We start from the raw sequence: 13,848 nt of genomic DNA, 5'->3' as shown, positions 1-13,848 counted from the left end.
CTGTAAAAGTCTGATGCCATTTCTAAGAAATACATTTAGATCTTATACTTCATGTGTCATCTCTGCCACCATTTCATCGCCTATACCTTGTCGACCTGACTAGGACCCCCGTTTCTCCCGCGGGTTGAGAGAGGCCCAGATCGGCCGGCCCGCGGCAATGTCAAACTCTCTTTTTTTTTCTTTTTTTCTAATCCACCTGCCTCTGCCTCTCAAATGCTGGGATTAAAGGTGTGTGCCACCACCGCCCGGCAAACTCTCTTTATTCTTAATTACATCAACTCCAATTTGCCCTAGTAGCAACAGACTGGATAAAAACCCTTCACCCTCTCGACAGCCCTGCATCTAGTGCCAGCCATGTGGCTCCTTCCTTGGCAATAATATCCAGGCAATGATCTCTGGGACACCATCCCTCCCAAAACAAAATGGCAAAAGCCCGCTGGCAGGAATCCCTTCTGTTTGTCTACATTTATCTTGACTAGCCTATAAATGTGACAGATGAAGACACAGCAACTCTGCTGCAGCTTTAAGGGTGAATACCACAAGCCAAAGACTCTCGAGCGTCAGAGTGTCAGAGCGCCAGAGCACCAGAGCGTCAGAAACCTGGCCCATGACCACGATGACACGCCTGGCCTGCTATCCAAACCCGGTACTGCTCCTTTCAGGCCTATTTTGATAGGAGAGAAATAAAGCCCTAACCATTGGCCAGTCTTCTATTACTATATGCATATTAATAGTCTCCTATTTGATAAGAGCAGCATATTAATAGCGATGAGAGCAAGGGCTCTGGAGCTGGGGACATTGATCATTTGCCTCAGTTGAGATGGGCACACACACTTATAATCTCAGTGCTTGAGAGATCAGTTCTAGGTCAGTCTCAGCACACAGGTGTACATGTATATGCCAGTTACAGGTGCCCTCAGAGGCTAGAAGAAGGGTGCCATCCCTTGGAGCTAAAGTCACAGGCAGTTGTGAGCCATCGGATGTGGGTGCTAGGGACTGAACTCTATACTAACCACTGAGCCACTGCTTGGTTTTTTAAGAGCCCTTGTCTTTAAACAATAACAAAACAAAACTGTCTCTGATCCATAAGAGATGCAGAGAATTCTTCTAGGAAAAGTTTCCACTGCTCATGCGAAATATGATGACTGGATGTTCTATGAAGAGTGACCCAGGGGCAGCGAGGTGGCTCAGCAGGTAATGCATGTGCCACTGAACCTGACAACCTGACCTCAATTTCTGGGACCATCATGGTGGAAGGAAAGAACCAACTCCCACTAGTTGTCCTCTGACCTTCACATGCTCCATGGCACTTGTGCGAACGTGTGCTCATGTGGGCACACACTCACATGTTAAATAAACAGAGTGTAGGGCATGGTGATGTTTTTGTAATCCCAGCACCCAGGAGGCAGAAACAGGCAAATCTTTGCAAATTTGAGGCTGACCTGTTCTACATAGCCAGTTCTGGTCAGCCTGGGCTACACAGCCATAACCAGTCTTAAAAAAAAAAAAAAAAGACAGTAGACACAAGGTAAGCCACAATGTAGGACAGTAGGGCAAGGCCACACCTTCTGATAACAGCCACCCTTGATGCTGGCCTTAGTGCCTGCCCTGGCTCAGCCTCCTGTCATGACAGATAACAAAGTCCCTAACTATTTAAGTCAGCAAACTCAAAGGTCTCTATGATCTATGTATCATTGCTCCCTTCTGCCAGGAATATCCCCCCAGGACAGAGAGCCATGGAAAAAGCTGGGCCTGTCCCTCTCCAGGCACCAGTGTCATCAAGCTCATAAAGGGGGAGCTGCGCCAGCCCACTTCACCCCCACCCACCTGTTCCTTCTTGTGCTGGATCATGTGGGATTTGAGCTGGAAGTAGGTGCTGAACTTGCTGGGACAGAACTGACACAGGTAGGAGCTGTCAATGAGGACCACCTGCTTGGCCTCTGGCTTGTCACCTTCATCCTCACCTGCCGTGGGCAAGGCCTGGGGCTGCGTGGTGCTGGACAGGGACTGACCCAACCCTAGGCAGAGAGAGAAAAAGTCACAGGGAAGGGTTTTGAATGAGGCAGAACAAGAGCCACCCCACAGGGGAAGGCTCCTGGGACACCTATTGCAGACTTGCTGCTAGATGCTGTGTTCAAGGCTGCACTAGGACTCAGCATATGTGCTCCAGTACAGCGAGACAAGAAGCTGAAATATCTGGCTGCAGAGATGGCTCAGCGGGTAAGAGCACTGACTGCTCTTCCGAAGGACCTGAGTTCAAATCCCAGCAACCACGTGGTGGCTCATGGCCATCCATAATGAGATCTGACACCCTCTTCTGGGGTGTCTGAAGACAGCTACAGTGTACTTACATATAATAAATAAATAAATAAATCTTATAAGCAAAAAAAGAAGATAAAATACTAACACACATGTTTTTCCCCAGACAGGGTCTCATGTAGTCCAGGTTGGCCTCAAATATGCTATGTAGCTAAAAGTGACCTTGAACTTTTTTTTTTGTTTCGTTTTGTTTTTCGAGACAGGGTTTCTCTGTATAGCCCTAGCTGTCCTGGAACTCACTCTGTAGACCAGGCTGTCCTTAAACTCAGAAGTCTGCCTGCCTCTGCCTCCCAAGTGCTGGGATTAAAGGCGTGCACCACCACTGCCCGGCTTTTTGGTTTTTTTTTAATTAGCTAATTTCTTTTATGTATATGAGTACACTGTTGCTGTCTTCAGACATACCAGAAGAGGGAATCGAATCCTATTACAGAATGTAGTGAGCCATTATGTGGTTGCTGGGAATTGAACTCAGAACCTCTGGAAGAGCAGTCAATACTCTTAACTACAGAGACATCTCTCCAGCCCCAACTCTGAACTTCTAATCCTCCTCCACTATCTCCTAACTGCCACCCTGCTCTGTTTATGCGCCACTGGGGACTGAACCCAGGGCATCCTGTGTGGAGGCAAACACTCTATCCTGAACTACAATCACAGCCCTTGAAATACATTCTGACTGAGAGACAGCTAGTGACCTCTGTTCCTCTCCCTACCTTTGTTTAGATACTGCCCTCTCCATGGTCATTAGACACTGAGGACTCCTATGCATACTCAGACTGGCCCCCGGGGCCTTTCTGTTTGTTTGGTTTTTTTGTTTGTTTGATGTTTGAGATGGGGTTTCTCTGTATAGCCCTGGCTGTCCTGGAACTCACTCTGTAGACCAGGCTGGCCTCCAACTCAGAAATCCACCTACCTCTGCCTCCCAAGTGCTGGGATTAAAGGCGTGCACCACCACTGCCAAGCTCCCAGGCCTTTCTAGCTAGGACACTTACTTTTGTTCCATCATTCTTCATTAACTAGGCCAGCCCACACTCTCCCTGATGTCAAGAGCATTGAACAAATGATGCACTGGGTTCAGAGTCTGGCATTACATAGAACTGGGTGAAGGTCTATAACCATGGTACTCAGGAGGTGGAGATGGAAGATCAGGTGTTCAATGTCAATCTCAGTGCTATACAGCAAGTTCTAAGCCAGCCCAGGTTACATGAGATCCAGGGGATGGGGAAGGTACAGTGAGAGGAAGGAAGGAAGGAAGGAAGGAAGGAAGGAAGGAAGGAAGGAAGGAAGGGAAGGAGGGAGGAAGGATAGATAGATGGATGGATGGATGGATATAGATTTTAATATGGGATTCAGACTCAGCCAGAAAGAAAGAGATAATAACTAATTAGTGAGTGATGTCTACCTCTGGCCTGGACACAGTATAGAGTAAGGACACATATAGACTTGGCGTCCTTCCTTTCACTTTATGCTCCCTTTTTTTAGATAGGCTGCTGTATAGCACAGGCTGGACTCATAATCACTATGTAGCAGAGACGGACCACTAACCCCTGCTCCTCCCATCTTAGCTTCACCAAGGCTGGGATGATACACATATACCACACCCAGCTCTCTAGGTCCCATTTCATAGATAAAGTAGGCTGAAGCCCAGAGAAGTCACAGAGGCCCTCCAACCTGCACCTCTGAGGCTGGGTTTTCTGGGCCTGAGCGTGTATCGCTGAGATAGAGCTCTCCTCTGGAAAACAAGAGACCCTGGGATTGGTTCCCACAACAATCAGACAGCACTCTGAAGCTTCAGAGGGGAAGAGTGTGGAGAGTGGCTCCTCTCGGTCCTCTCACCTGTGTCTTCCTCCTCTTGCCTGTTGGGGTTCAAAGCCATGACTTGTACCGTCACAGAGTTTCGGGAAACCGTGCCGCCACTTCGCCCCGGAGGCCACACCTTATGAGTCTGCATGTGCTTTTTGACGTTAGACTTCTGGGCAAAGGCACGGCCACACGCAATGCACTGAAAGGGCTTCTCCCCTGTGTGGCTGTAGGAACAAGGTTAGTCAGCATTCCTGTGTACAAACCGGGACATGGCCTCTGCCCAGGAGCTCACAGTCACCAGGACAGCCCAGAGATGCAACTGGCCATCATTCTGACACCATTAAGACCTGTTCTCCCAGTGTGGCAGAGAGACCAAAGGTAGGGTTCTTGAGTCCCTCCTTGGCTACCTCACATCTGAGACGACATATTTCATAACTGTTAAAGCATCAAGTAGGAAACAAATGTGTGTGTGTGTGTGTGTGTGTGTGTGTGTGTAAGCATGAATGTGCCACGGCATATACATGGAGGTCAAAGAACATCTTGTGGGGGTTCTCTTTTTCTACCATGTGGATCTCCTGAGGCCCAGGCTGTTGGCCTTGGCAGCAAATCCCTTTACCTACTGAGCCACCCCTTGGCCCAAGTACTGCCTCAACTCAGTGGCTGCTGGATTTGTTATTAGTTTTAATTAATGGCATTTGTTCTTTTGAGGTAGTTTGTTTGTTTGTTTTGCCCTTATGGGGACTGGACCACAGACCTCCTACATGCTAGCAAGCGCTCTACACTGAGTCATAACCTCTTACATGCTAGTGAGCGCTCTATGCTGAGTCATACCTCTTACATGCTAGCGAGAGCACTCTACACTGAGTCATAACCTCCAGCTTTGGGAGGAAACATTTTTTCTTTTTTTTTTCTTTTTTCTTTTTTTTTTCCCGAGACAGGGTTTCTCTGTATAGCCCTGGCTGTCCTGGAACTCACTCTGTAGACCAGGCTGGCCTTGAACTCAGAAATCTGCCTGCTTCTGCCTCCCAAGTGCTGGGATTAAAGGCATGAGCCACCACCGCCAGGCGAAACATTTTTTTTCTTTAAGATTTATTTTTGACTGCATACATGTCTATGTGTCACATGTATGCCTGCTACCAACAGAGGTCAGAAGAGGGCACTGGACCCTCCGGAACTGGAGTCACAGAAAGTGCTAGAAATTGAATCTGGGTCCTCTGAAAGAGCAGCAAGTGCTCATAACCTCAGAGCCACCTCACCTCTCCAGCCCCCAAGAAAATATTCATGTACTACTATCCAAAAAAAAAAAAAAAATTTCATAGACCCATGTCCACCTAGAACTGCTATCTAGCTAAAGATGACCTTGAATACAATCAAGGACAGCCTTGAATTTCTCATCTTCTTTTCTATTCCAAGTACCAGGATTATAGAAGTGCATTACCACATCCAGCAAAATCAACTTTCTGTTGTTTTGTGGTACTGGGGATTGAACCCAGGGACTTGTATATACTAGGCAAGTGCTGGGCCACTAAATCCTCTCAATACACCTTTTCAAAACTTAAGGTAATTCTTTTTGAGACAGAGTCTCATCATATAATCCTGGCTGGCCTGGAGCTCACTAGGTAGACCATACTGGTCTCAAACTCACAGAGATCTGCCTGCCTATGTCTCCTGAGAGCTGGGATTAAAGGTGGGCACCTCATGCCCAGCTTTCAAAATAATTTTAAAAATGAAACCTCCCCATTGTTTGTCATTGAATATGAAAAACCACTTCTTATGAGTACCTATGTATTGAAAATGCAGTAATAAAAAAATGCAGTGACTATAACAATCATGTCCTTTAGATCCAAAGGGGCGCCATGCCATACGGTAGGTGCCAGCTGTTTGGGACCAGTCACACTTAGCCTCACTAGAGTGAAATTTAAAGGTTCTGATTCCCAGCTGCACTAGTCAGGTTCTAACAGCCATACAAGGTTAACAATGCCAATTTGGACATTTTCAGCATCTTTGAATGTTCTCGATGAGATCTAGTTTATTTTCAGCAACATTTGTCAATGTTTGGAAGTATGTGTGTGTGTGTGTGTGTGTGTGTGTAAAGATGCTCTCTGTTCAAGAGTGCATGCCCACATAGACCTGCCCATCTTCCTGTCTTAGTGAGTGTGCTCAGGCCCCTGGATCTGAGAAGAATGTAGGAAACAGGCCCACAGATGGGCAGAGGGCCTGGGAAGGGCACCTGCCTCACTTCCGGCCCTGTGCTAGAGACACCTGCCCTAGGGCTACCTTCGGATGTGCTGCTGAAGATCAAAGTTCTTGGAGAATGACTTGTCACAGTAGGAGCACTTGAGTGTCTGAGCCTTCGGCTTCCCTGCAGCTGGAAGGCAATGGAGGAGAGGGATGCTTAGGTTGAGGCCCCAGCAGAGGGAACTGCTTCTCCCCTGACCCTGGGGACAGACAGGGCATACACCTTAGAAACATCTCTATCTATGTGTAGACAGTGTAAGAGGGAAAGTCCAAGCCGTGCTCTGAAGGGAACAGACGAAGCCCTCTCAAAGGCTTCCTCTGCTTCATGATGGAGTCCACCCTCTCTGCTATGGCCTCCAGCACTGCACTCCACATCCTCTGCCTCCACCAACTTCAGCAGTCCCTCCATCTTGCAATGGACTCCTTGCTCCTCGTGATGCCCACACACATGGTCTTCTCTCAGGACTTTGTACCTGTTCATTCCCCTGCCTAGAAAGCTTGCCCCAGGTACCAACATGACTACTTCCTTCCTCCAGAAAGGTGGGTGTGTCCTCTTCTAGCCTGCCTGTCTCTCCATCAAACCGTGAGTGACTGACATCAGAGCAGACCCTGGACCGGGACCTAACGCCCAGAGGGTAATGCACAGATGTTAATGCACATTTGTGGAAAGAAGAAATAAGGAAGAGGTTGAAAGGGATGCCTTTAAGACATTCCCAGTTCCTTCCCTACCACATCCACTCCCTGGTTCTGCCTCCACTGCTCTGATGCCACACTCAGCATCTCTGGGAGTGGGGAAGTTCACACATGTGTAACTGATAGCCGGTTCCGTCCCCTCCTCCTTTCATCTTCAAATATCCCCTATGTCAAAAGATAGTTAGGGTTCCTCGCTAAGTCAAATATTTCCTAAGTTTCTTCATACCTACCCATGGCCACGTGACTACATATGCAGAAAGTGCCATCTAGAACTTCTGGGCCTTTACCTTTCTCTTCCTCCTCTTCCTTTCTATCTGGAATACAAAACTGATGACTGGCATTTCGGCAACCTCCCTAGGTGACAAGGCACCCTGATAAACCATGTTCCCAGAAGCCATACTCCAGAGACAGAGAAACAGAACAACAAAAGTAACATGGGTGCTTGGTGACAGTGCTTGGTGACTTCCCAGGTTTCCTGCTTTTGGTCTAAAGAAAGAAAACCCTCACCGTTCTGAAGTTCCATTTCAACTTTTCCAGTACACACCATCAAATTCAACCTTAACCATTTTTACAGCAAAGACTAGAACTAAGCAACCTGTGGGGAGGCCAATGCCAGGGAAAGATTCCTAGGGTCAGGTGGGCAGCCAACCTTCTGGGAGTCCACCGGCACCTTTAGCACGTCTGGTCTTCAACGTTGGTGGGGAGTCAAAGGTGGCCACTGTGCTCCCAGTTGCACTGGTCATGGGGGTAGTGGAACTGGGTCCTTTGGGTTTGAATTCCTGCTTGCCAGGGCTGTACACTGGGGGTGTGGGATACACTGGAGCCTCCACACACTGGCTTGGCACCTAGAAGGACAGCACTGTGACAGGGGAGAGCCTTTGAAGGGACAGGACAGCTTCCCCAGCCATGGACCCGCACTGTGGCCCTAGCTGCTTTCAACCACTGCCCTTCCATCACCACCAAAGATTGCCCTGGCTCTTTCAGGCCAAGAACTCCCAAGACCCCTTAGAACTTCATGAAGTGGGTCAGTAAGATGGCTCAGTAGGTAAAGGCCTTTGCTGCCAAGACTCGAGACCTGGGTTCAATCCCCAGAGCCCACAGGGTAGGAGAGAATGACTCTCACAAGTTGTCCTCTGACTTTCATGCACATGCCCCCATCCACTAAATAAAAGAAAGAAAAGGGGTGGGGGGAGGGACTTCATGAAATAGCTTTGGAGCTGGGCTGAATGGGTTTAAACCTAGATTCGGCTACTCGGTCCTAAGTGGCCTCACACGGTTGGCATGTTCCATCTGTAGACTAACCCTCCCCAACACTCATGACCTGTTCCCATGATGACCATGCCCCATTTCCCTGACTGCCCCCACCACACCACTGCCTCTGCTCACCTCCAGGGGCGGGTATGGCTGCATCCCCAGCGCCTGGATCTCCACTGTTCCATTCCCTGCCATGGGAGCAGCAGCACTGTACACCTCCACCACACTGTTCCCAACGGGGTTGGAGCGCCCAGAAGGGCCCAGGCTCTGGGGTGGGGGAGGGGGAGGTTGGGGAGGTGGGGGCAGGGGTGGAGGGGGTGGAGGAGGGGGTGGAGGCTGGGTGAGGTAATTAGGCACAGGATGCATGTTCAAGCTGTTCTGCAATCAGAAGACAAAATGGCAGCATTGACGTGTCCCGTTGAGCAGTTGGAAAGCCTTTAGCCAGCATGTGGAAAGGACACCAGCCCACTGGGCAGCTCAGAGGACAGTGGAGACGGAAGGAAACAAAGACCTGGGAGGATTTCAAGGGACAGCAGCTGGGGGCTCCTGTCCCTCTTCTCTATGGTTGTCTAGGCTAGCCTGCCTTGGATATACGCAAGTCAACAGACAGGCCTAACAAGGGCATTGCAAACACAAAACAAAACAAAGCAAAACAAAACGAAAGTTCATAAAACAGGATTGGTGGGCTGGAGAGATGGCTCAGTGGTTAAGAGCACTGGCTGCTCTTCCAGAGGTCCTGAGTTCAATTCCCAGCAACCATATGGTGGCTCACAACCATCTGTAATGGGATCCGATGCCCTCTTCTGGTGTGTCTGAAGACAGCTACAGTGTACTCATATACATAAACAAGCTATTTTTTAAAAAAAGGCATGTGCCATCACACTGGCACTGAATTTAATAAAGCAGCATTGGCTCTTGATTGGTGACTCAAGACTGACTTTGGGGCATTTCCCAGGACACTGACCACAGAGCAGCTGCTTACTAGAATATACTAGAAGCAGGGCTTAGGGGACCAGCTCCCTCCCTTCTGAGAGCCTGTTCCCCTATAAGCACTGGAAAATCTCAGGAATCCATTCTGTTTTCTTTTTTTTTTTTAATGGACCAAGAATAAAAGCAGGACTTAAAATAGCTGGAGGGTGATTGCCAAGGCTGCACTGCTCTGCAGGGCTGGGCAAGGAAGGCAGAGAGTCCCTTCACAGGGGAGCTGGTGCTAAGGCCGTTTTCTTCTACAATATTCTGATTTCACAGGAATTGGTTTTCAGGCTTGAAATAAACTCTTGAGAAATGTACAAGGCCCTGGGGTCACTCCCCAGCACTGCAAGAAGTAAAAATAGAACCCCATGAGAAAGCCCCGCCTCCTTACCTGCACAGGTGGGGGTCCTTGAGGCATTGGCTGGTCCAGGGATGTGAAGGCAGACATGGCAGACATGAGCACATCATCGCTCACCAAGATGTTCCCTTGCACCAGGGTCTGGATCAGTGGGGATGGGGGCACTGTGATGTATGTGGAGATCTGAGGAAGAAAGGAGGGAGCACGTCTGAGGCTCTAGAAGGAAGCAGGGGCAGGAGCAGGGGGTGGGGGGTGATATAAAAGGCCTAAGTTTGACAGGTGGTGGTGACACACATCTTTAATCCCAGCTCTCAGAGGTAGAGGCTGGTAAGTCTCTGGGTTTGAGCCCAACCTGGTCTACAGAGTGAATTCCAGAACAGCCAAGGATACACAGAGAAACCCTGCCTCAACAAAAACAAGAAAGAAAGAAAGAAGGAAAGAAAGAAAGAGAGAGAGAGAGAGAGAGAGAGAGAGAGAGAGAGAGAGAGAGAGAGGAAGGAAGGAAGGAAGGAAGGAAGGAAGAAAGAAAGAAAGAAAGAAAGAAAGAAAGAAAGAAAGAAAGAAAGAAAGAAGGAAAGAACACAAAAAACAAAAAAACCCTAAGTTCAAGCCACATGTAGGGGTTTACATCTAAAATCCTAGTACCTGGGAGGCCGGAGGGTATCTGGGAGTTTGAGGCTCACTTATTACACAGTAAGTTTTAGACCAGCCTGTGCTGCACAGACAGACACAAAATTAAGCAAGGGGCTGGAGAGATGGCTCAACAGTTAAGAGCACTGGCCGCTCTTGCAGAGGACCCAGGTTCAAGTCTCAGCACCCACATGGTAGTTGACAACCATCTGTAACTCCAGCCCCGGGGGACCTGATGTCTTCTGCTCTCCAAGGGCATCAAGCATACATACACAGACATACATGCAGGCCAAACACTCACATATAAAATACAGTGAGTAAACCTAAAACACAAACAAACAAGACAAAACAAAAAACAAAAACCCACAAATGGCAGACATTAAGAGAAAGCCCAGGTCCTGAAGTCTTCCTGCCTCTGTTGCTCCCTATCACTTGACACTTGGCAACCACTGTACATCTGGGAGCCTCCAATTAGTCACTATCAATGAGGAGGGAGGGGTCATGTCACATCTCTCAGGAAGGCACAGACTTTTGGTAGCACTCCTGGTTTCTGTCCTAGGGAAGCACAGGGTCCACAGAGCAGCTGCATGGCTGAAGTGTGGGTCTGTCTACGTTCCTCTTCTCAAGCCCTTCCAGTGGCCCCTCCATCTAAGTAAACGCCCACAGTGCACAGGATCTGATCCTCCCCTCACTGGCTTAGCCCCAGCCACACTGCCATCCTTGTGGTTCCACTTCTACCTCAGAGCCAATTCACCTGCTGGCACTGGAACACTTTTTATATGTGTGAGCCTGTTTGTTCACCTGTTAAGTGTAACTTCTTCAGGGTTCTTCCCCAAATATCATCTATAAAATAATACAGCAAAATCCCCCAACCCCTCTCAGCAACCAAGGGACTAAGAAAAGTATACGCTATTTATTTATTTAGAAATTTCATTTTGGAAGCTCAAGGACAACTTAATAGTGTTTAAAAGGAAAACCCTCAGGCCAGGCAGTGGTGGCGCATGCTTTTAATCCCAGCACTTGGGAGGCAGAGGCTGGCAGATTTCTGAGTTCGAGGCCAGCCTGATTTACAGAGTGAGTTCCAGGACAGCCAGAGCTATACAGAGAAACCCTGTCTTGAAAAAGCAAAAAAAAACCCAAAAAACAAAAAAACAAAACAAAACAAAAACTTTCAGCCACTGGCCAAAGGAAGAAAATGGGGCTGGAGAGATGGCTCAGTGGTTAAGAGCACTGACTGTTCTTCTGAAGGTCCTGAGTTCAAATCCCAGCAACCACATGGTGGCTCACAACCACCTGTAATGGGATCTGACACCCTCTTCAGGTGTGTCTAAAGACAGCTACAGTGTACTTATATATAATAATAAATAAATCTTTTTTTTTTTTTAAAAAAAAGGAATAAAATGGAGGGAAGAAAGGCAAACAATACAACACCATACCATGTACTCACTTATGCCAGCATAAATATCAGACACATGGCAGGCAAGCAGTCATACTTCAGAGCAAGAGTAAGGAACCCCAAAATGTTGGAGGGCCCCAGGTGTTAGGGGAAGCATACATAGAAAAGAGACTGAAGGAAGAAGAGAAATTATGCTGATCCAAATGATCTAGAAAAGTGGGTGTACTTAGAGACATATGTGCTACCCAGTGTGGCTTTGAACTCTTGAATCTCCTGCTCCAGATTCCTCAGTGTTAGAATTACAGATAGACACCACTCTGCCCGCAAAACATGTCTGCTTTTCGTGCCTTTGTGTCCTATCCATTCATCCAACCCCACAGCAGTAGATTCTTCATCTGTCCTGCTTAGCATCGCTCCTCCAAGACTCAGTACAGTGTCATGGGGAAAGGCCTGCTGAAAGAATAGGCAGGCAAAGGAAAGAATGACTGACTACCTGGCGGTTGGCCGGAGGTGGGGCCTGCTGGACAGCAGCAGGTGCTGCGGAAGGTGTATAGATGCTGTTGGTAGCCAGGGAGACTGTGGCCAGGGCAGGGGCGTTCGCCTGGCACTGTTCACGCTTGTGGGTCATGAAAGCCGGCAGTGAGTTGAACTGCTTCTTACACTTCCCGCAGAGAAAGACGTCCTCGTCATCTGGGTCAGGGCAGTAGTTGAAGAGGCCACACATGAAGTGGGGTAATGAAAAAAAAGCAAGAATGAGTCGGGGGAGGGGGGTGGATCATCAAGAAGAACGGGAAATCACAACTCTGAGAGCAAGTCTGAAAACATTGTGTGACTTGCTATGCAGGTGTCATGCATCAGCCATGGGCTACCTGGGAATGTTCAGAGCCTAACAGGTGCTTTCAGGAAGAGCCAGCTGTGTGCAGCCAGGGATCAAATAATTTACAATATGGACACAGTACAATGACTTCACTTCCAAGTTGACCAATAGACTCTAGTCTGACTGAACTGACTCTCCAATGCACTATGTAGCCACTTCCTCATGCCTCTGCATTCACTATTCCCCTCCCTTGGTGGATCTCAGATCAACTCACTCTGCAAGGCTTATCAGCTTTAGAGTCTTCTTTATAAAGATTTTTTTTTAATTATTTGCATGTGTGTATGTGCACACAAGTGCAGTGCCCTCAGAGGCCGGAAGAGGGCACTAGATTTCCTGAAGCAGGAGTTACAGGCAGTTGTGAGTCATCTTAAATATGTGCTGGGAATGGAACTCAGGTCCTCTGCAAAGACTGCTAAGTCATGTCCCGCACCCCCAAGGAAGTCTGCTTACAGGTAGGGTCACAATTCCTTATTCTGGGCTGGCCTCACAATAACAGTTGTCTTACTACCACAAGCTTGCATGTTCTCAAAGGGAAAGAAGCTTGTTTTACTTATCAGCATGGCTGCGATATGTCCTAGACACCTACAAGGTCCTCAAAGGGTATGTGCTGAATAAAGGAGAAACCACTCAAAGGATGGGGATAGCTAACTACACAAACATACTGTGTCTTAAAGCACACTGTGGCTCAAATGCCCAATTTATTACTCAATTTTTATGTCTGGTATTGGTTATAAAACCCAAGGCCATTGAGATATAACCCCAAACCTGGCATAAATTTTCACTGTATTCTTCTTACAGACTAGAACACTGGGTAATATGGCTTCCTACTTTTTTGTTTGTTTGTTTGTTTGTTTTTGGAGACAGTATTTCTCTGTGTATCCCTGGCAGTCCTGGAACTTGCTCTGTACCAGGACAGGCTGGCTTTGAATTCAGAGATCTGCCTGCCTCTACCTCCTGAGTGCTAAGATTAAAGACACGTGTCACCACTGCCTAATATGACTACCTACTTAAAGTATGCGTTTCCCAATTTGCTTTGGGAATATCACATGACTATTTTCAGACCAATGGGATAAGGGCAGAAGTGTAATATCTATGCAAATTTCTCCTAAAAGGGAAACTATAGCTGGATGTGGTAGCATACACCAACAGTTGCATCTCCCAGGATGTTAAAGGCAGGAGGGCCTGGAGTTCTAGACCAGCCTGGGCTCTAGAACTGGGTATATGAAGCTCTAACCTCAAAACCCAACACAAACAAAATAAAAAAGGAATGTGTATGGCCTCCTCCTCTTCTTTTTTTTTTTTTTTTTTTTT

The 13,848-nt window shown here is 47.8% G+C and overlaps 1 protein-coding gene across 3 annotated transcripts in view; it reads right to left on the bottom strand.

Annotated features, from left to right (window-relative positions):
- Znf341 (zinc finger protein 341) overlaps positions 1-13,848 on the bottom strand; it is a 39,080-nt gene that overhangs the window by 11,748 nt on the left and 13,484 nt on the right. Inside the window, exons 3-9 of one of the 3 annotated variants that reach the window (XM_031372382.1) lie at positions 12,154-12,350; positions 9,668-9,817; positions 8,437-8,682; positions 7,700-7,895; positions 6,397-6,487; positions 4,153-4,343; positions 1,828-2,018 (exon numbers count right to left, since the gene is read on the bottom strand). In XM_031372382.1, coding sequence (XP_031228242.1) covers positions 1,828-2,018; positions 4,153-4,343; positions 6,397-6,487; positions 7,700-7,895; positions 8,437-8,682; positions 9,668-9,817; positions 12,154-12,350 — 1,262 coding nt within the window. The remainder of the gene's footprint in view (positions 1-1,827; positions 2,019-4,152; positions 4,344-6,396; positions 6,488-7,699; positions 7,896-8,436; positions 8,683-9,667; positions 9,818-12,153; positions 12,351-13,848) is intronic. The other 2 variants (XM_031372383.1, XM_031372384.1) reach the window with 2 other exon arrangements.

The sequence above is a fragment of the Mastomys coucha genome, unplaced genomic scaffold (genome assembly GCF_008632895.1).
Source record: "Mastomys coucha isolate ucsf_1 unplaced genomic scaffold, UCSF_Mcou_1 pScaffold15, whole genome shotgun sequence".
Lineage (NCBI taxonomy): Eukaryota > Metazoa > Chordata > Mammalia > Rodentia > Muridae > Mastomys > Mastomys coucha.
The sequence above is the reverse complement of the archived record's forward strand: the minus strand, read 5'-3'. Positions and strand labels throughout refer to the sequence as shown.